The sequence below is a fragment of the Nannospalax galili genome, unplaced genomic scaffold (genome assembly GCF_000622305.1).
Source record: "Nannospalax galili isolate Female #2095 unplaced genomic scaffold, S.galili_v1.0 scaffold34, whole genome shotgun sequence".
NCBI lineage: Eukaryota > Metazoa > Chordata > Mammalia > Rodentia > Spalacidae > Nannospalax > Nannospalax galili.
Genome location: NW_008338996.1, coordinates 9,311,839 through 9,335,842, shown reverse-complemented (window position 1 = coordinate 9,335,842; position 24,004 = coordinate 9,311,839). Strand labels below are relative to the sequence as shown.

Below are 24,004 nucleotides of genomic sequence, written 5' to 3'. Positions count from 1 at the left end.
GAACTCCAAGGGCCCTCCCCAGGGGACATCTGACCCTGCACTCTGAATGCATGTAGGTCTACCTGACCTACTGGCTTCCTGAGTCTGTTTCTACAGATTGGCAGGGAATGGATCCCCAAGTGTGTAGGAGCCCAATGGCCTCAGTCCTCCACCCCTTTCTATACAGGTAGAAGCCTAAGTTGTGATGGGGTAGGGTTTAAATGGCCTGTGGGGCAATGGGGAGGGGTGTTTAGGAGCCTCTGCTAGTTTCACTGTTTGAATATCTCACTGCAGAACTATGAGGATCCTCGCCTCATTCTGAGGATGGGAACAGTTGGGGCAGAGGCAGAGGATGACTTACGAGAGGGCACAGTTTCTAAGCTACTCAGATCTGGGGAGGCCCTTGACCTTCCATTGCAGCTTAGGCAGCCTGGCTCCCCTGAAGGTATCTGAGTGTGTGGGAGGGAGAAGTATCCAGAGCTTGAAGGATGGTGTTGACAGCTTCCCAAGGAACCTGCTTGGCAGAGTGGCAAGAGTGAGGGTAGCACAGTCAGCCCTAAGGCCTAGTAGTGGGCCTTGGTTCTTATTATAGCTTGATGTCAACTGCTGTTGTGACCCTTTGCCTGGTGATCCCCCTTCTCTGGGCCCAAATTCTCATCCGTAAGAGTTCTTGAGGTCTTCCTAGCCTGGTGTCTAAACTCCTGACATCTGCAGCAGAAGAGGACCTTCAGGGAGACTCCTGCTATGATTCCAGTGCCCACTCTGTAGCAAGACCATGCGTGGGAAAAGAGAGCCAGAGGTTCTACTGGTTGGGTACCATCCTGACCACTTGGTGTCCACTCCTGGTGCTCCTCCAAGGCATCAGAGATGTTGGCAGTTGCTGCCTGATACCAGAGAAGATACTACCCAGAATGTATTTAGAGAAAGGCATTGCTTGCAAGACCAACAGCAGGGCATGTTGATAAGCTCATGGTGTTAGTAAGATGGGGAGCTGACCTTGGGCCTTGCCAGAAGGCTACAGACCCACCTCCACCCTGAAGCTGTCTGGCCTCCCTTGGCATATAACACCCCAGGAAGGGGAGTATCCCTTGTTCCCTAATTTCTTTTCTTAACATCTTGGAGCTTCCCTTAGAAAGGGCTGCCTACTTTTGTTTGTTTTTCTGCATCTGTTTGTTGAAGAAGTTTCTCTGGTGCTTACTGGAGTCTTCAGAGGATTTTAGAAGCACATGTCACAATGTAGAATAAGTGACTTAGGCTAGATTCAGTAAAGGATGGCTTCTGCAAGGCCAGACAGCAGAGAGCCCCCTGGTGGCCTCAAGATTGGATGAGTGTAGGGATGGCTTTTGGGGAGCCTGGGGCTGTTGAGTCATCATCAGGTGGCATCCAGGGCCAGGCCTGTGTCCCCAGGTCTGGTGAGAGTCCAGAAGAGCGTAGGCTGACTACAGAAATTCTTACAAGTGGAGTCTTGTATACATACGTGTGTCTGCTTTTGATTTCAATCACAAAATAATTTTAAGACTTGAGCATGCTGTATGTATCCGTTCCTCTTTCTTACCACTGACCAACACTCCACTGCATGAAAATCCCATCACTGACCTGTTCACCTGGGCTGTTTCCAGCTCTATTGTGAAAGTAGCTACTGTGAAGCACTTGTGTGAAATGTGTTCATTCCTCAGGGATAAATGCCAAGAGGCAGAACATCTAGGTGACGGGTTTGTTTCACTTTGTAAGGGCTTATAGACCATTCTCCAAAATACCAGCAGTATCTTGACCTCCTCAGGGCATGTTTTGGTTGCTGTGCCAGCTCCATGTTCTAGGATGTCAAGTACATCAGGCTGTCTGCTTCTTGCTGTTCTGGGGTGTGGAGCTTGGCGTCTGCTTGTGGATTTGACTTGTATGATCTTTCTGACTAGTGATGTTCAACATCCTTACTGTCCTCCCTGTTTTATTTTGGAAAATATTTAGGCTGTTTTCCCATTTTTGTTGTGGGGTTGTTTGTCTTTCTATTAGTTGTTACGGTTTGTTTTGTTTTGTTTTGTTTTGTTTTCGTTCCTGTTGGTTCATACTCTTCCTGAGGTATATGCTTGGTGGGTTTTTGCTCTCAGCCCCAACTGGGCCTGGTGCTTTTTATGAAGTGCCAATGAGTGAGCTGGCGATTTTCACTGATGAAGCATAATTTATTTTTTTTCTGTAGTTAGTGCTTTTTGGGTCCTTGCTTGGGGATATCCTCTCCTACCTCATAATGGTGAGCCTGTCTTCCTTGTGTTTTAGAAGATTTTAGACCATATTAACTTACACATTTAGGTCTTCAATGAATTTGAGTTCGCTGTGACTGAGGTGAGATATGAGCTGAGCTTTGTTTTATTCTGGGTACACACCTGGTTGTTCCTACCCCATTTGCTGAGATGATCTTTCCTATTCAGTGCCTTGATACCTTTATTGACTTCAGTTGGATGTGTGAAGAATACCCTCTTTTCCACTGATCCGTTTTTCTATCTTCATACCATTTCCACATGATCTTATTTATGGTAACTTTTTAGGAAGTCTTAAAGTAGCTCTCCTTAAATTCTTTACTCTCTATTCTTCTGCTTTGCAGAATATATGGCTCATCTGGGAACTATATTTTTCCATGTTAGAGGCTTGCCAATTTCTACCCAAAAAAGAAAAGAAAAAAAAGTTATGATTTTGGGGGGATGACAGTCTGTGGACCAATTTGGGGAATGCTGGGTTTACAGTGCTTTGGAGTCTTCCAACTCATGGCCATGTCTAGGTCTCTAGGAATCTCAAGCTTCTTTAGTTTTTCTCAATGAGTGTGCACTTTTCAAAAGCTTAACACTTTTGTCACTAAGGTATCCATACTATATGATATAATTATAGTCCTTAAAGTTGCTACTATTACATACGAACAGTAGCATTTTGCATCCTGGATTTGGATCATGTAAATTTGCTGACTGCTTATTCTTGTAGGATTTCTTTTTGTGGATTTTTGGGGGTAGCCCTTGTATATGATGTGGTCATCTTCTAATAAAGACAACTCACTTCTTTCCTATGTGCATTTTTTTTTGTTATTTGCGGGGGGGGGGTCATCACAGCCCTGAATAGAAGACACGAGCAGGTACCTCTGCTTGTTCCCCATCACAAGGCTCAGTCTCTCACTGTTATGCAGCATCATTTTCATCATTACCCATTGTGTTAGCTGCAGCAGGTTTTCCTAGATGCCCTCATCAGCTCAGGCCGCCTTCTACTCAGAGTTGACTCAAAGTTATCACTGTAATTAGTGTTACGTGGCTTTTTCCTTGCCTCTGTTGAGATGATTGTGTGGACTCTCACCTTTTTTTCTAGTGTGGTAAATGGCATAAATTTTTTAATGAGTCATCATGCCTATACTTTATTAAAATACATTAAGAATATTAGAAAGTCAAACTGTGAAATGAACTGAAGAAAGTTACAACATTGAGATGTCTTTTCTTTGCCAAAAGAATAGTCCCGTCTTTAAATGTCCTTTTTAAAAATGGTATCTACTTAAAGTACACAACTTGGTGATAATGTACATACATATATACAGGCATATATGAAGCTATCACCCCAGTAAAGTTTTGCAGGATCATCTAAACTACTTGAAGACCAGGGTACTTTGAATAATTTCTTTGCTTTCAAGGGCATGTTTTCTGTTCACTTATGTATAAAATTTCCCAGGATTTTCCCTGACTTTTAGTATTACTCTCCAAACCTCTCCCAAGAGCAGGGAACTGCAATCCTAGATTAGCAAAGTGCCCATGGTCAAGCAGAGGGGTTATTAATAATGGTCCTTAATTAAGCAAGTAAATATCTCTAATGATGTTAAAAGCACGACATGGGTACACTCGCATATATGCAGGCAATACACTCATACACATAAAATAAAAATAATAAAATATTAAAAAATAAAAACACTATTAGTAAAGTATGTTATTATACAATAAAGTGCCCATCATTTAAATTGTAAAACTTGGTAAATTTTGGTGCATGGCTGCGCCAAAAATCAGATAACAAACACAAACCCACAGTGACCCTGTGCCCTTTTGAAGTCCTTTGCTTGCCATGTTCCTGTGTCCTAGCAGTCACCAATGTGCTTTATACTGTTTTTACTGTTGATGAATTTGCATTTCAACATACACAGACTTTTACAGTATGCAACTTATTAAGGGATAGTCTGGATTTTGCTTACTATAATTGTTTTGACATTTGTCTCTGTTTATATGCATCAGTAGTTCATTCCTTTTCATTAATAAATGCAGGCATCCATCATTTAAAGACAGATACACATTCTGAGAAATATATCATTAGGTTATTTTGGGCAAGCATTCGAGAGTATAACTTACACAAACAAGACTTCTATACTAAGCTGTCTAATCTTATGGGATCATCACTGTATACGTGGTCTATCATTGACCAAAGTATTACATTAAAAAATGGTTTGGATAGATATTGTCCAGTCTTTTATCTCCCTACTTCTGAATGGGCGTTTGGAATGTTTCCATCTTAGACCTAATACCAATACAGCCACTATCTGTATGTGGACAACTCTTTGCATACAGTAGAATGGCTGTATTGTATGGTAGATGCATTTTTAGCATTTAACAGTAGCTAGTTGGTGAGGCTAGGCAAATAGTTAAGGGGGTAAAGTGTCTGCTGTGCAAGCATGAGGACCTGAGTACGGATCCCAGTGCAGGGGTAGGAGCAGAGACAGGTAGATCCCAGGGGCTTGCTGGCCAGCCAGTCCAGCCAAAATGGTGAGCTCTGGATTCAGTGACAGACCCTGTCTCAAAACAACAAAATGTCCTGAAGGAATAATAGATAAAGATAATGAGGTTGGCTTCTGGCCTTCTACATGTTATGCACAGGTGAGCACACTCACACACATGTGCACAGACACACATATAACACAGAATAGCTATTGTTATGTCATTTTACACTCCAACCAGAACTGTGCTTTTCTTGTAACATAGTTGTGTTTCGTGTGTGTCTAAACAACGCTGTTCCATGGAATAAAATTCAGAAAGAATTTCCTCCTCTTCTGTTTTCTGAAGAATTTGTGTAGAATTGCACTTGCTTTCTATAAATGTTACAGAAATAGAAATTCAGCGTTGATGCCATCAAAACTGGAATTTTCTTTGTAGGAAATAGAATTTTAAAAAATATATTCCAAGCTGGTGGTAAACACCTTTAATTAAATGGTGGTAAACACCTTTAATCCCAGCATTCAGGAGGCAGAATTAGGTGGATCTCTGTGAGTTTGAGGCCATCCTGGTCTACATACCAAGCTCCAGGTCAGCCAGGGCTATTTATTGAGACCCTGTCTCAAAGAAAAAAAAGTGGATTCTATTTCCATATTTTGCGAATTAATCATTCAGATTTTTAAATTGATTTCTTAATTAATTCCATTGTGGCCAAATACATATCATGTGTCAGTTCTAGTCTTTGAAATTTATTGAGTTGTGTTTCATGAGCTACCATATGTGTGGTCTCTCTTGCTGCATGTTTCATGCTCACTTGACCAAAATTAACTAATGAATTAATTATATGTACATGTAGTAAATATGTGGTGTGTCTTGTAGTGTCCATTCAGTTACGTTGGCCAATAATGTCCAAATTTCTCTACCTTCTTGACTTTTCAAAAAGAAATTTGTTTGTTTTATCAGGTACTAAGAGAACAGTGGCAAAATCCTTACCTATAATTCTGTACTTTCCCATATCTTTTTCAAGATCTGTCTGGTTTTGACTCCTCTTATTTAAAGGTCTGCTGTTAGAATCATACAATAGTGTCGTTATGTCCTGATGAACCGACACTTTTTGAAATGATACAGTGTTCTTTATCTCATATCTGTCCTTCTGAAATCTCCATCTTGTTTATATCCAGGTATTACAGGATTTTTATTAGTGTTCATATCGTACCTCTCTCCCATGGTTTTGTTAGTCTGTTTGGTCATTATATTGAAGTACATGGATGTAGCTAGTTCTTGCTCCTTTATCTACTGTATTAATCTTTGCCCCCTCTCCCTTTTAGAATGTTTATTTTTTTATTTTAAGTTTCAAATTAAAATGTAACATATGGTCATGATATAATAAATTTAAACATGGAAGAAAACCAAAAACAGAATCCTTTTCCTTTTAATTGTACTGCTTAATCCATTTACATTTAGTATAGCTTATTGATATAACTGGGTTTAATTTGCCATCATATATTTTTCTGTTTGCCCCATTTGTTCATTGTTCATTTTCACTCATATTTTGATGGCTTCTTTGGTACTAATCACGTATTTCCAGTTTATTCTATTAGCATTCTGCTGTTAGTTCTTTTTCACTCTGTGGTTTATCATATAGCTCATCAATGTATTATAGTCTTACAATAGTGTATTTCTTCATGATGTTCCTAACACAAGGACAACTGCATATGTTATAAACTCAACAAGTACCTCTAGCTTTAAAGAGTAAATCATCTCTCCAAGTAGTTAAGAAATAAGAAAATGCCTCATATTTACTCCATATTTACAATTTTTGGTGCTTTTCTGTATGTAAATCTGAATTTCATCAGTTATCATTTTTTCCTTATTATTGAAAAACTTCCTTTCACATTTTTAAAATAAATTTTATTATTTTTATTTATGTGTTTGAGTGTGTTGCTTGCATGTGTGTAAGTACATACAAGTCATTCAGTGTCAGAGGAGGTCAGAAGAAGGCATCAGATCCCCTGGAACTGGAGTTACAGATGGTTGTTAACTGCCATGTGGGTGCTAGGAGTTGAACCCAGGTCTTCTACAAGAGCAGCCAGTGTTCTTAACTGCTGAGCCACCTCTCCAGTCCTACCTTTCACATTTTTTATTTGGCAGGTCTGTTAGTGAAATACCCTTTCAATTGAAAATATTTTTATTATTTATTTATATATTCTTAAAAATTCTTTTAATTGAATTCTTGTGTATTTCATACAGAAAATCATCTTTACACCCCCTTCCCCTTTGGCACACTCCCATACCCCCCACACCCCCACTGGAGTTCATACATTGTGCCATTTGTTTTAACGCCTATCATGTAAAGTTTTTTATTTCACCTTTTTTTAAAAGATTTATTTTGTGTGTGTGTGTGTGTGTGTACATGTCTGCATGAGTATATATGAATGTGTGGGTGGGTACATGTGTCTGTGTGCATGAAGAGGTCATCAGAGCCCCCAGAGCTGGAGTTTTAGGCAGTTGGAAGACACCCAGCTTATTATATGGCTGCTGGGATCTGAAGTCTGGTCCTCCTGATTATCCAGCAAGTGCTCTTAGCTACTGAGCCATCTCTAGTTCTTTTTTTCTTTTTTCTTTTTTGTTTTTTTTTGTTTTGTTTTGTTTTGTTTTTTTGAGACGGGGTCTCCCTGTAGCCCCAGCTGTCCTGGAACTCACTATGTAGACCAGGCTGGCCTTGAACTCACAGAGATCTGCCTGCCTCTGCCTCCCAAGTACTGGGATTAAAGGTGTGCACCACCACACCCAGCTGCCTTCCCTTTTAAAGACCGTTTTCTCTGAAATTCCAGCTTGAGAAATTTTTCTTACAGCATTTAAAAATGTCTTTCATTTATCTCCTGGTTTATGATGTTTCTGATGCGAAGCCAGAGGACATCCTGGTTGGGTTGTTTTTTTTTTTTCCTGTATTTAATGTTTTTTGTTGTTCTCCTTCTCTCCTGGTTTATGATGTTTCTGATGCGAAGCCAGAGGACATCCTGGTTGGGTTTTTTTTTTTCCTGTATTTAATGTTTTTTGTTGTTCTCCTTCTGCTATAATGGCTTTTAAATACTTCTCTGTGATACTGGTGTTTCACAAATTGATTATGATGCATTCTCTTACCTGAGGTTCACTGAGCACCTTTGATCATGAGATTTGTGTCTTTCTTCCCTAATTACCCTTTCCTCTTGTCTTTAATCACCTATGTATTAAATGTCTGATAGTGCGTATGTCAACGGAGGCTTTATTTCTTCAGCCTTGTTTTCTGTCTGTACTTCAGTTTGCATTATTCTATGTCCCTGCCTTCAGCTTCACTAATCTTTTCTTCTACTATATCTAATCTCTGCAGATCCTTTTTTTGGGGGGCGGAGGGGATCTTTTTGAGACAGGGTCTCCCTGTAGCCCCAGCTGTCCTGGAACTCACTATGTAGACCAGGCTGGCCTTGAACTCAGAGATCTGCCTGCCTCTGCCTCTGGGGCGCTGGGATTAAAGGCGAGCGCCACCACGCCCGGCCTTTTTATAGCCTCCATTGTTCTCTTTTTTATATTCATGCTCTTCATTAAGCCATACTCACAGTAACTGTTTGAAGGTCCTTGTCATAATTCTATCATCTCTTTTATTTCTTTGTTTCTTTTGATTGGCTTTTCTCTTGGGTTTTAACTGTATTTTCTTGGTCCCCCCCCTCAAAACTGATTGTTTATTTTGTGCTGCATCTTGTGGGTGCTATATTGTGGACTTCCCTAGATTTTGTTTTCTTCCTCTGAAGGGTGTTGCCTTTGTTCTGTGGGGGCAGTTAATTGAAAGGTCAACTTGGTACTTCCAAGTCTTGTTTTAAACTGCGTTAGAGCAAGTCTGGAACCGTTCCTATTCTGAGATTACATACTCTTCTAAAGTGTGGTCTTTCTGGGTTCCTGCTGAATGCTTGACTTATACCTGAAGCCTTCTCCTCTCTGGCAGGTGGGACCTCAAAGATCTTCTAGTCTCTCTGAGTCTTCATTCAGATCACAGCTTTTGCCCCAACCACCCCCTTAACTGTTTTCTCCTGGGCTTTGCCAAAACTCACTCTGTACAAGTAAGTTAGAATTCAGCTAAAGCCTTCAAGGAAGCCTGACTGCACATTTCTAGAATTCTTTCTCAACTCAGTTCTTTTCTCTTTGTTATTCTGCCCTGCAAATTCCAGCCACCTCAGAAGTCCCTTTGGTTCAGGTTCTGTGAGCTTGCATGATTCATCTGGCCTGTCTTCGTGTTCCCTGAGCTGACCATCTCTATAGGAAAACTTGGAATGGTCTGGGGCTCACCAGGTCTGCTCTGTGGATGACACCACCTGTTGATGAGGTCTGCAAACTAGTTTCTTTGTTCAGCCTTACGGTTGGATACAGCAGGAGGCCTGGATCTGTCCCACTCGATGCATCATGGCCAGAATGAAAATCCACAAAAATTTCCCAACTCAACTCTTCTGCATCATCACTGCCTTTCATTCCACTCTGACCACACGATTCCAGGGGCCTTGAACTCACCTCTCTGCCTTACAGAGTTTCAGAGTCATACTCTTCTCTCCTCCCCTGTCTCCACCCTCTTAATGATAGTTACTTTTTTCAGAATTTTTTTCCTACCTCAATTCAGTTTTCAGCTTTCTACAAAGAAGAGTTTACACTCTCATTGTTTAAGTGCTTTATGTGTAAAAAGCTCACGTTGTTTCCTACAGGAAGTTAACCAGTCCTAATATAAGCTCAGGTAGCAATTCCATGATGGTGTTACATGTGAGGTCAACAATGAATCAAACTATTAGGTGATGTGAGTTGGGAGCCTGCTCAGGCTCAACCCACTGAGTGAACCATTTCCAGACCTTCCTGAGCCTCCATGGCTCCATCTGTATTATACCTTGGGGTAATGGGCGGATAGGGATAGTTCCATGGTATCATTACGTCTTCTCATCGAGCACCCTGAATTTGATGCACTTTGCTTCAGTGTTCTGAGTTTCACTAATCTGGCATGCTTTGATTCATGGTATGCTTTCTGTTGAATCTCCCCAGTGTTTCATACAAGTAATGGGCCCTGTATTCAATGCATGAAGATGCAGGACAAACTGGGAAGGTCCTGCCTTTGGGGAGCATAGAAACTCAATAAGCAAAGAGGCTGGGTCAAAGATTGCAGCATGTGCCGCGATGGTGGTCAGTTCCTGGAAAGGAAGAGGTGATGGAATAGACAGGTGGCCAGAAAAGATAGTTTCAGGGAATCGTCCCTAAAGATGTGCTGTTTAGATGTAGCCTTCAAGGCCATCAGTCAAGAATTTGAAGGAAGAATGTTGCAGAATGGGCAAAAGCCATGAACTTGAAAGAGAACAGGTATTACAGGAATTGAGAAGGTGAGGCGCTGAGGGACGTGGGCAGATCCTAGAGAGCTGAGAAGGCCCAGACAAGGAAACTGGAGCAAGCAAGTGACGACCTGAGTTTATTGCTCAGTGAAGTCCCTGCCATAGGGAATACCAGGATCTTCACAGCAGGAAATCAGCAGTGAATCAGTCCTAGAAATGGTTGTGCAGAAGTGGAGACAGGTGTCAGAGGAAAACAGCTTGTCAGGGTATTGATCGTAGACTCTCTGTCCTTGTACCATCATTTCTAAATGTGTGGGTCAGTGCCTCAGGGTACGTAGAGGGGATATATGATATTCATAGGCCTCCTTGAGTTGCTGGCTTGAGATCGTGTCCCATCTAGCCCTGGCCCTAAGAAACAGCCCACCTGATCTTGGCTTTCTTGTCTCTAAACAGTACCTGCTATCAATTTCCATGTGAGCAGTTACTTTTTAGGGCGTCTCTGTGGCTTTCTGAAAATCTCACAAAATCCCGGTGGGACTCCCTGCTTAGTAAGGATTATCCCTTCTCCTCAATGGAGATTGGAAAGGGAAACTAAGACCCTAGAGAGAAGTACAGATCTCAGAAATGTGGAGGCTAGAAATCATAGACCTGAACTTTGGAGGTGGTCTGATCTCTCCAACCTCACTCTAGGCTCGAGTGAGCCTCCGCCATGGTCCCCAAGCTGTCTCTCCCACAGGGAGATAGTAGAAAAATCAGCAATGGGCTCTGGGCACCACCACAAGGTTGAAGATACAGGTTTACTTTGTGGTAACAATGAGTGGGAGAAACAATCAGATGGACCGTCCTTTTGGTTCAACTCATGTCAGAAACAGTGAGGAACGAGGGAAAGAGACGTGAAGTTACCTTTGCCATTCAGGCTTCTCGATTCTCTAGTCAGAAAATGAAGAGTCCAGAAGTTGAGGGGCGCCTTCAGATTGAGGTCCTGGGGATCTCTTCAGAGAGACTGGGGTTTGTTAGGGAAGCCATGGCTGAAAGACACCCCTCCTCTGGCACTTCCCAGCCCTGTAGGAGCAGGCAGCTCAGAGCTCCCAACTCTGCAGGGAAAAGAACTGTGACTTGCATGGAGCCCTGCTTCCTGCTTCCTACTTCCTGCTTCTGTGGGCCTCAGCTTCCCAGTCTGTACTAGAAATGAGAGAAAGCTGAGAGCTGAGGGCCTTTCATCATGGCCTCTGACATGGCAGATTTGAGTTTCTGATGCCCAGGACATTGTCTGGAGAGCAGGGTTGTGAGGCGGCCCCACCACCATCACAGAGGCAGCTCAGAGTAGGGACCCAGACCATGAGCACAGGTGGGATCCTCAAGATAGTGCCAATTCCTGTGGCTTCTGGGAGCCCCTCCCTTCTCTGCCTGGTCTCCTTCCATCCATCATAGATGTAGGCCTTGCATGGTCTCCCAAGGAGTAGACCTTACCTACTTCTCTTTTTATTAATGGGGAATGGGCCAGGTTAGAGCCAAGCTCAGAGTACACTGCCCACCCAAGACCACTAGATGTGGATACTGCCTGAGAATCCACCCATTCTCAGAGCATGGGTCTATAGAGAATGCAGGTGAGGCGGGCTGCTCAGACTTCATAGGGGTGGCCATACCTTTGTGGCAGTCACTATGTTATGTACTGTCTTCCAAGAAGTTCCCAGCCCATGCCAACAGGATGCTATGAAGCCTTCTCCCTTCCTCTACTCCACCAGCAAGTCCTACCTGATGGCTTTGTACATTACTTTAACCTAGACTAACATTCTAGGAAAATGTACTTAGGTCTGAAATAATTAGTCCAGATGCCCCAAGCCTGGGTCACAGGCTAAGGACTTAGACATTCAGAGACCGGGCTAATCAGAGATGATGGTGACCCAGAAGTAGGCTGGTATTGTTTTCCAGGTAGCTCTGAGCATGACAGGTGAGGGGGATGGGCAGCTTCCCCTTAAGGGAGAAACTAGGGAAGCTTCTAGACTCTGAGAGGTTCTGAGGCTCCTGGTAGGGGTGTGAGCCTTTCTGTCTGTGGAATTAGGGCAGGTTGGGCAGAGATGTTCCAAAGCAGACATTTAGGAGCCTGTGGCCTGAGAGGCCGCTCACTTGGCAGGCTCCCAGGGCCCTCAGGGACTGAGAGCATGACCCTCTCAGGTACTGCCCCCGGGTGGGAGCCACCGGAAGATCCAGACACGGGCTCTGAGTGTTCCCATCCAGAGGTCACCCCGTCTCCACGCTTCGTGGCAGCGAAGACCCAGACGAACCAGTCGGGGAAAAAAGCTCCGGCCTCCGTGGTCCGATGCACCACCCTCTTACACCGCACCCCTCCAGCCACCCAAACTCAGACGTTCCGCACTCCAAATTCGGGATCTCCAGCAAGCAAGGCAACTGCAGGTACCAATGACTCCATTACCCATGCCTCCCTGGCTCCCTGCCCACCACCTGCCACAGCTGTTCCCCTGTAAGAATAGAGGTCACATCATGCTTTGGGTCAGATTGGGGCCTATTTCTTCTGGCCAGCTCTGTGATCTGGGCAAACCACCAGTTCTGACCCCTCCATTAGAGGGTTATGCAACAAAGTTTGCAAACATTTTTTAAGTAATGCAATATTTTTTTCCCAAAAAAATATTGATTGGGGGATGGGGTCTGTTTTATTTGCCCTTTACTAAGTTTAAATGCTTTTTAAAAATTGACAGTGTTTGTGCATGAGAAGAGTTGACCTAGAACTTTGGGATTCTGGGTGTGTTGAAATGCCAGGTCTGGCTCCTGGGCCGCCTTTCTGCAGGGCAACAGCCAGTGCCTCCTTCATAGTTGATGCCTGTGTACCCCCTTGTTCCCCAACCCCTACCACTCCCCACTGCATCCAGGCAGAGGTCCCATGGCAGGCTTCCTGTCTCATCGTGATCACACTGTTGTCTGTGACCATTGGCCCAGTTCATCCATTTGTGTCACCTGCCTGGATCCCTTGGCATGAACTTGCATCTTCACCTTTCACGAAACTACCTCAAGCTCACGTAGCGCAAAGCTGCTCTCCACGAAGCAGGGCAGCGAACTGGAGCTCTTTCTCCCTGACCTCTCTCTAACACTCCCCAGGTAGAGGCCTTGTGGGAAACCAGAGAATGGCAGTTCTAGAAGTTTCCAGGTCCATGCAATAAAAGACTCTGGCTCCAAAAAGATGGCTGGGCAATAAAGTCCCCAGTGGTCATTTCCTCCAGGAGAACATGATAAGACCTACTATGTGCTAAGCACCAGCAGCCCGAAATCTGGGGATTCAGACTTGCATGAGAACAGCCTTGAGGCACCTACCAACTATGATGGTGCTGTGCTTCTGGGGTCATGGGTGTTTTAGTTGCCCTGGGGAAGCCAGAGCTGCCCTTTAAACATGTAGCATGATCACACTGATGGGTCAGGTGAAGGAGCTACTAGGGTCATTGGTGACTGGTAACCTGGCTGTGTTTGCCTTTCCTCTGGTCAGGAGGCTAATTTGGTGTTTATTGGGCTCAGATTTCCCAAAAGGAGGAGAGTTAGCGGCCTTGGAGTACAGATTTTCTACGTATCATATGATGACAGTTGTGTTTTTTATAGCAATCAGGAGGCTGAAGCAGGAGGATCAAAAATTCAAATTCTGCTTGGGCTATAGAGTGGGGTCAAGGCCAGACTGGGCAGCATAGCTAGATGCCATCTCAAAGGCAAAAAGAGAGATAGTAGAGCCATTGCCTAGAATGTACAAAGTCCTAGGGTTCGATCCTCAGTACCACCAAAGGAAAAAATAAAAATAAAAAAAGACTGGTCACTATGGTCTCCTTTGTAGTAGGCACTGACTCATAAAAAAAAATACAAAAGAACCATGGCTTTCCATTCTTGTTCTACTCCTGTCTGTGGGGACTCATGTGACATGGTAGTCTTTGAATGTCCCTGTCTTCAAGCAAGTGTCTAGTAAGCCATGGGCACACCAGCAACAGCCTCTGTAGAACTCGTAAACCCTGTGGTGGAACTCACCTGGGTTTAGCAGCTGGTGGACTCTAAGGGTACCAAGTTGGGAGCAGGAGGTAGCAGTCTGTGAAGTAGTCCATCAGAGAGGTGGAAGTTGTCTCTGATGTCATCCTGGAGACCACAGCTCTGTGTGTGTGTGTGTGTGTGTGTGTGTGTGTGTGTGTGTGTGTGTGCCATGTGTCTTACAGGAAGGATAGCTGTTGAGAGTGCATCCTACTGGGGCCTTACTGTAGGAGTTGGGACTTGGGTTTGGCTAACAACACTTCTGCCCACTTGCTTGTTTCCCTGTGGACACAGGACTGAGGTGGAGAAGGGATCCCACTTCCTGTCCCAGAGGGCATTTATCACCAGGCTAAGCTTACGTTACGCTTAGCAAGTTAGGAGCACATCCAGGCCCAGGAACTTGACAGCATCACTCTGTCCTCTGCCTTTCCTCCTGTTAAATGAGTGTGACCATGTAGCCTTGTGGTGTTAGGAGGATTAAAGGAGACCAGGATAGCAAGACTCTGACTCTGTGACAGAAAGTGTGCAAGAGTGAGGACCCCCTCACTCTCTGTAGACAGTAAACCAAGGGCCCTCTGCCCACTTACATTCTGTCTGCAGGTCCTTAGCTTAAGTGGCTATAGACACAGACAAAAACTTGGTCCTTGTGACATCAACAGCCTCTGTCGACTGTGGGAGACCTTGGGGTAAGAATGAGGGAACTGAGCAGGCCTGTAGGAGCCACCTCTGGCTGCCTTTCCCATCTGTTACCTATAGCCCCCAGAGCAACCAGTCCCAGCAGCTGCCATTGTTAGGTAGAATAGACCTGGCAGGACGGGTCCTCTAAGTGAGTTCCCATTTAAGAGGGTATTACTGAATCTTACATTTAAGATGGGTTCTCCCAGAACCTCTGATAGTTTGGAGGGATGCTGAGTAACTCCTGCTAGTCAGGTTTCTCTGGCCCTTTGATAGACTCGTCGTGCAAGTCATTTTTCCTCATTAAAGAGCTGGGGTCTGGGGCTGGAGAGATGACTCTGGTTCAGAGCACTGAATGCTCTTGCAGAAGACTCAGGTTTGGTTTCCAGAACCCACATGGTGGCTAACAACTGTCCCTAACTTCATTTCCAGGGGATCTGACTTCCTCTTCTGACATTCTCCCTCCACGGGCATCACATGACACAGGTGCACTTGTATACATGTAGGCAAAACACTCATACATGTAAAATAAAAATAATAAATAAAGCATTTTAAAGGGGTGAGGTTGACTGAGCATTCCAGACTGATTTGTCACCTGAGACCATCATCTCCTGGACCAGCCATGCCCTGTGGTACCCAGAATACCATGGAAAAGCTCCATTACCTTCTGCACATCAGGGAGAGATTACAAGTGTGATTTTCATCTCTGCATTGTGGGAGCTTGGGAGAGGGTGAGCTTTGGAGAAGAGGCTAGACTTCCCTGGGTGGGGGGCAGTCACTCCTCCCTCCCTGAGCTCTGACCCTCCTCACCTAGCCATTGGTCTTCCAGGAGCAGGTATGAAGCCACCCTTACCCTCATCATCATGCCCTCTGCCCCAGGACACTCTCCATGCCCTGGGTCATCAGGTGCTAGAGCTGGAATCTGCTGCCTTAGCTTCCTGCTGGGTCAGAACTACCCCCAGGAAACAGGCTGCCATCTTCCTGTCCCTGTTCCTTTGTGGGTCTGTGGCACAGAATCTGTCAGAGGAAGCAACAGCAGAGGGCAGACTCAAATGACTTGGTGTCACACAGATGTCTTGGAGTCAAAGATGGGGCCCTGGCCTGTTTGTTGTCTACTGGATTTCATCTGCATGTCCTCGGACAGATCACACACACACACACACACAAAAAAATACCCCAAACACACACACACACACATACACACACACACACACACACACACACACACACACACACACACACTCCTGCACCATCCAGGCACTGCTCAGATTTCTTGGGACCTGGAAGTTGTGGTTTCCCCAACAGAGACCTCCTGCCAACCCCTTCCTGCCTGTCGAGCTGACCACTCCCCCATGGCATCCTCTCTCTCTTTTCTCTCCTTCCCCCACCCAGCAGAAAGCGCTTTCAGTCGGAGAGTAGAAAGCAAAGCACAAAACCACTTTGAAGAAACCAATAGCAGCTCACAAAACTCCAGTGGTGAGTGTGCCTGGGATGTGACATGTGACAGTGGCCTGTACTGCACTGTCACCCTCTCCCCTGGAAGGGCAAGTACCTATGTCTAGGTTCTTCCGGTACATGGTGGGGCGTTTTGGGAGGAGGTGGGCAGGGAGACGGAGAGACAGCAGGGCCTGGCAGAAGAAGAGGAGGCCTTTGTTTCCCTGGATACCCTTCTGTGACTTCTCTTTGACCCTTCCCCATGGAGAGAGGAACTTACCCATTCCCAAACTCAGGCATCCATCAACTCAGCCAGCCCAAATGGGTAGGCCTAAGCGAGCCATAGCTGGTTTCTTTCCAGGAGAGGCAAATGGGTGCAATAGAGAGTGTGCTTACAAGATTCAGAGACCCCAAGTTCTGGACCCACATTGGACCCAGGACCACAGAACAGATTTCCTTCTAGTCCCTGCAGGGCTTGCTGCTCTGCCGACTCTTGGTGGTGTTTGCCGCCCCCTCGTGGCTGCCTCTTGTGGGACCCTGGCAGAGCCCTGGAGCCTGCAAGACAGCTTTGGAGTCTAGGGTTTAGCCTGGACATGGCTGTGGGTGGTCACCAGCAGCCTCTGTCTGAGAGAGTCCGCAAGCTGATAGGCACAGCGACAGCCAGGACAGGAGGGACAGGTGTTCTGCCACTGGGTATATTAGGGTAAGGCATTCACTGTACACCGGTGAAATTGACTTCATCAAATACTGGGCCTCAGCGTGTAGCCTCCCTGTACCAGACACTGCCTGGTATACACAGGTAGTAGACATATCTTGGCCACCATGGACTTGAGCAAATGTCCAGGAACACAGATAGGAGGTGGAGATTTCTGCCAGTAATGGCCCCAGCCACTCAGTTTGTGCTCAGATCCACCACCCCCAGTGGGCAGCATAGGCTAGCTTCTAGCTCTTCCTTGACTGTAAGTGGAATGGAGACCACAAACAGCCCCAGAGGACACAAGTGGGAGAGGTGTACTGTGCTTTAGAGGTGTTTTGCCTTGTTTTGCTTTTTAGTAAACCGAGTGATAGTACCTTGGGGCCAGAGTAGAGGTGTCACTGTAATCCATAGAGCCTGTGTAAGGGGCAGTACTTGGAGAGGAGTGACCTTCCTGAGGCCACACAGGATCAAGTAACAGCATAGGACTGGAACCAAGGTCTCCTGGCATGCTCTGGGCTCCCAGTAAAGCTATACTGTACACCTTGTGCCTCTCCTAACACCAGAGCTGACAGTTGAGGAACGATGCTGTCATGGGCCGCTGCTGCTGGCAGCCACTATTTATTGAGCGCTTATGACGTGCCTCGCATGTGTTCAGAGCTTTATGTGTCGTATCTGTTTTCACCCTTACCACAATCCCCTAGGGACCATGCTGCGGTTATCCCCACTTTCCGGATGAGGAAACTGAGGCTCAGGATAGGTCTATTATAGCCCCAGGTCTCCCCACACTGTAGGTAGAGCCAGGATTTCCCCACTACTCTGCCTGCACCCCACTTTGCTGCCTGCTGCAGTGGAAGCTTACCAGCCTAACCCTCTGGCAGTGCCAGGTGGTGTGGGGGATTGCCAGCAAGCAACCCTCAAAAGCAAGGCCCTGCCCAGAGCTACTTGTATCCTTGGTACAAAACATTCCCATCCCAGTGTCAGGAACTGGAAACAGCTTCCAGCATCCTGTCCCTAAGTGGGCAACCACACATGGGCACTCCCATGTGTCCTGTGGCCTCACTCTCAGAGCACAGGGCACCCTAGAGGAGTGGCCCTACTAGCTCTGGCCATGGCTGGTGACCAGCCCCCTCGGGACACCTGCCTTCTCTGATGAGTGTGGCCCCTGCCAGCTCCCAGGATCCCCTCCCCCACTGTAGAGTATGTGCCTGACGGCAGGTGTTCCCTCTCTACTGAGAGCACCTCTTGGCTCTCCAGGTGTGATGTCCACACAGCAGCAGGACTGGAAGAGACCTAGCTAAACTGTTTCTCTTTTGCAGAAACTGCAAGTCCCCTGATTTCCAATCCTTTCCCTCTCCTGCAGAGTAAGTGGTGGTCCTTCTGGGGGGCTGGAGAGGGCAAGGTAGGGTAAGGATGAACTCCACTGGCCTCCCCAAGGTATAGACAGCCCTTGGGCCACCCTCTGGAGAATTCCAGCAGTAGCTGAGGAGGCAACTGAGGGCCCAGCCCCAGGAGGGTAGAGGAATGTGGACAGATAGGTGGAACCCTGAGCATGTGGTGTGAGTACAGGCTTCCCCAGCCCTGGCCATCCGGGAAGCCTCAGGACTCCTCTTCCGAGCCCATTCCAGCCACCCTCTTCCACCCAGCTCTTTCTTCCTCTTCTTCCTCCCTCTTCTCTGCCAGGCACTGGTGTGAGTGCTGAGTGCACAAAGCTGATGGTTCAGGTGGTATAGCCCCTCCTTTCCCATCATGCTCCACTGTTGTGCTTTCTTTGGCTTTCTCGACTTCTTTCTCTCACTTCTTTTTCCCTCTCCACACCTCCCATTGTGAGTTACCTTGTTCATTCATGAGTCCATTCGTTTGTTCCCTCTGGGAGCCCTTGTGTGGTCCCACAGGCAGAGGGATAGACTATGAGCCTGGAGGGACACAGTCTGTACTCTCCAGAGAGCCCTTGGTCCCTGGATGTTGTCCTTCCCATGTGCCCAGAACAGTGCCTGGCACGCAGTAAGCACTCAATAAGCAGCCGCCCCATTGAGTTTAGCATCCTCTTATCTGTCTTCCTCTCTCCATGCTCCTCCCTCTCCTCAGCCTTTCCCTCTCCAGGCTAGTGATAGTCCAGTGAACAGGCTGGGCCCAGGGTCCCAAGTATGTGTTTGAGTCCCCACTTCCAAAGCTGCCTGTGGCCCAGTGGATGGGCATCTGGGTGTGGGCTGCCTCTCACTCACTGCCTGTCTCCCCCAGAACCCTACACCTGTGGCGCCTGTGGAATCCAGTTCCAGTTCTATAACAACTTATTGGAGCACATGCAGTCACATGCAGGTAAGGGCCCAGAGGCCACCAACCCCTCCCCTCCCCGCCTCACTTCCTACAAATGGAAGAGACCAGCAGAGCCTGTCCAAGGGCCCCTGCACAATGCTCTGTCTTCCTGGGAGCTGGTGACAGGACACATCCTGCCCTCCAAGCACTAGCCAGCCACTCTATTATCACAAGACAGTCTGAGCTGGAGGTGGGGGGGGGTGTCTTCAATTCAGGCTCAGCAGAGGAATGAAAGAAGGCATCTCACAGGTTGAAAGCCAGGAAAAGAGATCTGGGACTTGAATATGGTTCAAGGTCAAGGTGAGCAGAGACTGGAAGTAGAGGTGGCAAGGCCAGCAGCCAGGGAGACTGGATTCAGACCTTCCCCAGCCATCTCATGCCATTCAGTGTCCTGCCTCTCCAAAGCCCTGGTGCTCAAACTGGAGCATACATAGGAATTGTCAGGAGGGATGTTCTGGGGGTGGGGAGGCAAGTCTGCAGGTGTTCTTGGGCCTGGGACATACTGAACCACCTCCGAGCATGCAGGCTCAGCCGTCCAGTCAACTCTCTGAGCCTTGCCCCCACCCTTAGCGCTATATGGCACAAAACTCCTGCTTCCCAGGGAAGCCTGTGCCTGCAGATACTACAAGTGACACCAACCTACGGTCCAATTTGTGTTCGGTCAAGGAGACAGTGTGTGTCAACAGGTAGACTCCCCAGCCCTCAGTGTTTTACCTATGAATCACTCCTCACACACAGCCACTGCAAGTAGCCTGACTGGGAACCTCCCTCTTGGGGACTCAGGGATCCAGGCCCCTTGTCTTTTGTGGCTCCAAGCTCCCATGGGTACTCAGAGACTTCTGTGTCTCTGACTGGCACACACTATTCCAGGACTAGACTCCATCTTCCACCAGGTTCTGTGATGTTACTGCAGCCATTCATTCACTCATTCACTTGTTTATCCAACCTGTTTGTAGTGTTTGCTATATACTAGGCACAAATTCACATGATCTTTTTTTTTTTTTTTTTCCCCTAATGCACTCTATAATCACAACTGAGCTGGGCACACAGACCCCTGTTGCCTGCTGTCCTCCTAACCCCATGTCTCACGTGTCCCTCATCTCCCTTGTGACTCTGCCATGAGCCAAGGAGGGTGAAAACATTTAAACATAACCCCGAGGGGAACTAGCAGCCCTGGACTGCTAGTCTTACTACTTGGGTACCAAGCCGAAGCCAAACAGCCTAGCATCTCTCTCTGTGCCCCTCCATTCCCCCTCCCTCCCTCTCTTCTCTCTCCCTCCCCCTGGACTCTCCCTGTCCCTGCCAACTTGAGGGAAGCGGTAACTAGGGGTGAGTCTGGTTGTGGGTGCTTCCACATCACTCAAGCAGTTGGAGGAAAGAGACCATTAAAATGCAAGTCAAGGCTGAGCCGGGAAGTGGCCTCATCATTCCCAAGCATCTTGACTTGCTCAGAGGAGCTGCAGGCTACTTTGTGCTGGTCCAGCGCAGCCAGAGAATGCCTGCACCGCAGTCCAGTGCAAAGCCAGGTGAAATCCCAGCCAGACTGAATCGGGATTAAAGGATTGGCTCCGTGGAGAGAAATTAAGCATCGTGAGCTGCGCAGTTCACAGCACCACTGATAAGGGGGATCAGCCTCAAGTTACACTGATCTCATTAAGACCTGCTGAATGGCATAGGCTAATTCACACTAATAAACTTCCTCTCTGTGCTGGAAGGAACCTGTCTGCCCTGGCGAGGGTTCAGGAGTAGAGCCTGCAGCCATGATGCTGATGATAGCTAATGATAGTGAGTGCTTGCCATTGTCAAGCACTTGCTGTGTGCCAGCTCTGGTACTTGGAACTCTGCATGGATCTCATCTGTTCTTCTCAACCAAACTTACTATTGGCATTTTCTTCCCTTTTTAAAGACCCAGAGAGCACAATAATTGGCCCGAATTTGCACAGTTCATCAGAGCTATCCAACATCATTTCAGTTACTTAGTGCCAAGCCTTGATCTAAGAGTTTTACACATATTCACCACTTAATTCTCAAACTGTTCTAAATGCCACAGTTCATTTCATAGAAAAGGAAACCTGAAGGGCTGAGGAAATGGCTCAGCAAGTACAGTACTTGCCTTGGAAGAATAAAGACCTGAATTCAATCCTCCAAACCCACATAGAACAGCCAGATATGCTGGTGCTCTCTTGTAATCCCAGCGCTGGGGAGATTGAAACAGGTGGATCTCTGGAGTTCCCTGCCCAGCCAGCCTAGGCTCTTTGGTGAATTCTAGACCAGTGATAGACCTGTCTCAGAAAAGCAAATAAGGTGGATTATGGCTGAGGAACAACAGCTTAAGTTATCCCCCGACTTCCACACGCACAAACATACCTGAATATATGCATACAAACATGCCAGAGAAAACTGAACTGAAGCTAAAGTGGTTATGTTAACTTGCCAAGGTTATGAAATCAGTGATAATGAGACCAGGATTCCATCCCTGGAGGTGAGCGCCATTCAGATAGCACAGGCTGAATACCCACCCACAGACTACAGACCCTGGTGGGAGATAGTGGACATGGCCTCTCAGAGCTCAGCCCTTCCAGATCTTACCAGTGGTAGGTAGCACAGCTGAGAGGCACTCTGGAGACTTTCTGGGTGACAGTTGAGGTTGACCGAACTCATATAGATTGAGAATGCGGCCACCCTGATTTCTGATCCTTTGGGCCTCTGTGTACTCTGGGTTTCTCTTTTTCCCTTTTTTCTACCTGTGAGAGAGTTTATCAGGCCTCTCCCAGGACTGATGAGGGTGGCAGAGGCAATCAGTGTATGCAGAGGGCTATGGTCCATCCTAAGACCCAGCGTGACAAACACCTGTTAAACCTGTGGGGAGTACAGGTTGAGTATCCCTCCTCTGAAATGCTTGGGACCAGAAGTGTTTCAGATCTCACATACTCAGATATTTGAATATGCCTATTAAGATGTCTTGGATGAGACTCAAGGATAGTAGAACAATTCATTTATGCTTTGTATGCACCTTATACACAGCCTGAAGGGAACTTCATGCAATATTTTTTTTTAATTTCTTTATGTGTGTGAGTGTATTGCCTGCATGTATGTGAGTGCACCCATGTCGTGCAATGCCTCGGAGATCAGAAGAGGGCTTAGGATTCCCCTGGAGCTGGAGTTAAGGATGGTTCGTAGCCGCCATGTGGGTGCTGGGAACTCTTAACTGCTGAGCCATCTCTCCGAGTGTGTTGCCTGCATGTGTAAGTACACCCATGTCGTGCAGTGCCCACGGAGATGAGAAGAGGGCTTTGGATCCCCTGGAACTGGAGGTACAGACAGTTATTAGCCACAATGTGGGTGCTGGGAATCGAACCTGGGTACTCTGCAAGAGCAACCAGTGCTCTTAACCACTGAGCCATCTCTCCAGCCCCAGCATATAATATTTTTAATGGACTTTCTATTTTTTCCTTCTTTCCCCTCTCCAAGGTCTTGTTATATAGCCTAAGCTGTCCTGGGCCTCAAGGTACTTTTGCTTGAGCCTCCTGAGTGCTAGGATTTTAGGTGTGTACTGCACATCTGGCTCTGATGCACCTACATTTTGACATGTCAGTACTCAAAGTATTTCAGATTTTGGAGTTCAGTTTTCCAATTAGAGATGTCCATCCCATTTCTGGTTTTCCTCCAAAATGACTCTCTGGAAAAAAGCCTTCACCCCAGCTTGCACCCAGCAATATCTAGACATACGTCATGTTCAGTCCCAGCTCTAATCAAGGCACTTCACAGAGCTTTAACCAAGAGCCTCAGTTGCTCTGTCACCTGTGCTTGGTTGACTCATCTTACTTGGGATGATTTTCCCACACCCTGTGGGAAAGCAAGAATGAAACTCTCCTGCTTCCTTCCTAGCCCCAGTGTTATGGATACAGGAGGGAAAACTAAGGCCCAGAGAGTTGAGATAGTCTAAATGTCACACCCCATGGCATGGCAGAGACAAGTTGAAATCCAGATCATTCAAATCCCTGTGCCACAGTAAAAAGTCACTGAGAATACCCACAAGTTCTCCTGGGAAGGTCTGTTTCCCTTTCAAATGTAAAGTGTTTCCATTGAGGGAAAGACTCTCTGCAGATGCTCACAAATTAGAGCTGAAGAAGCAGCCTCAGTTTTATGATTCAATGTCAATCTCTGCTACCAATTTAATGGGTTTCTTAGAGTCTTTAAATTTTTCTAAAATTTATTTTTACTTTATGTGTGTGAGTATTTTGCCTATGTGTATGTAAGTGCACCATGTGTGTGCAATGCCAGTGGAAGCCAGAAGAGGGCATTGTATCCTTTGGAACTGAAGTAACAGACTGTTGTTAGCTGACATGCAGGTGCTGGGAACTGAACCCAGGTCCTATGCAAGAGCAGCCAGTGCTCTTAGCCACTGATCAATCTCTCCAGCCTCCTAAAGTCTGTTTTAAATTAAAATCATATTTATTGAGTTATAATTTATACAGGAAAAAGTTACCAATTTTAAGAGTTCATTTTGATGAACTTGAAACATGTATACAGTGGTTTAACCATCATTATAGTCAACCTGTCCCATTGCCATCTACCCAAGAAGTTTCCCCTCTGCCTCTTCCCCCTCCCTTGCACCAGCTGGTACCTGCCTCAGGCCTGCTTGCTTCATCACTGTCATTTTGCCTTTACTGAGTGTATAGAGTTCTTCTATGTCTGGTCTTTGTGTCTGACATCTTTTACTTCATGTCCATTTGAGACTCATCTGTGTTCTTCATTATCAGCAGCACCTTTGTATTGTAGAATAACATTCCACTGCTTAGAGGCTTCACTGTTCGCACATTTATAAGGTGCCT

General features: G+C 46.3%; 1 protein-coding gene across 16 annotated transcripts in view; it reads left to right on the top strand.

The window, feature by feature from the left end:
* The window catches only part of Znf618 (zinc finger protein 618), an 86,947-nt gene that overhangs the window by 46,263 nt on the left and 16,680 nt on the right, over positions 1 to 24,004 (top strand). For 6 of the 16 annotated variants that reach the window (XM_029563743.1, XM_029563749.1, XM_029563742.1 and 3 more), the window contains 4 exons: positions 12,209 to 12,448; positions 16,118 to 16,201; positions 18,173 to 18,217; positions 19,095 to 19,172. In XM_029563743.1, the coding sequence (XP_029419603.1) occupies positions 12,209 to 12,448; positions 16,118 to 16,201; positions 18,173 to 18,217; positions 19,095 to 19,172 (447 nt within the window). The remainder of the gene's footprint in view (positions 1 to 12,208; positions 12,449 to 16,117; positions 16,202 to 18,172; positions 18,218 to 19,094; positions 19,173 to 24,004) is intronic. The other 10 variants (XM_029563746.1, XM_029563741.1, XM_029563739.1 and 7 more) reach the window with 5 other exon arrangements.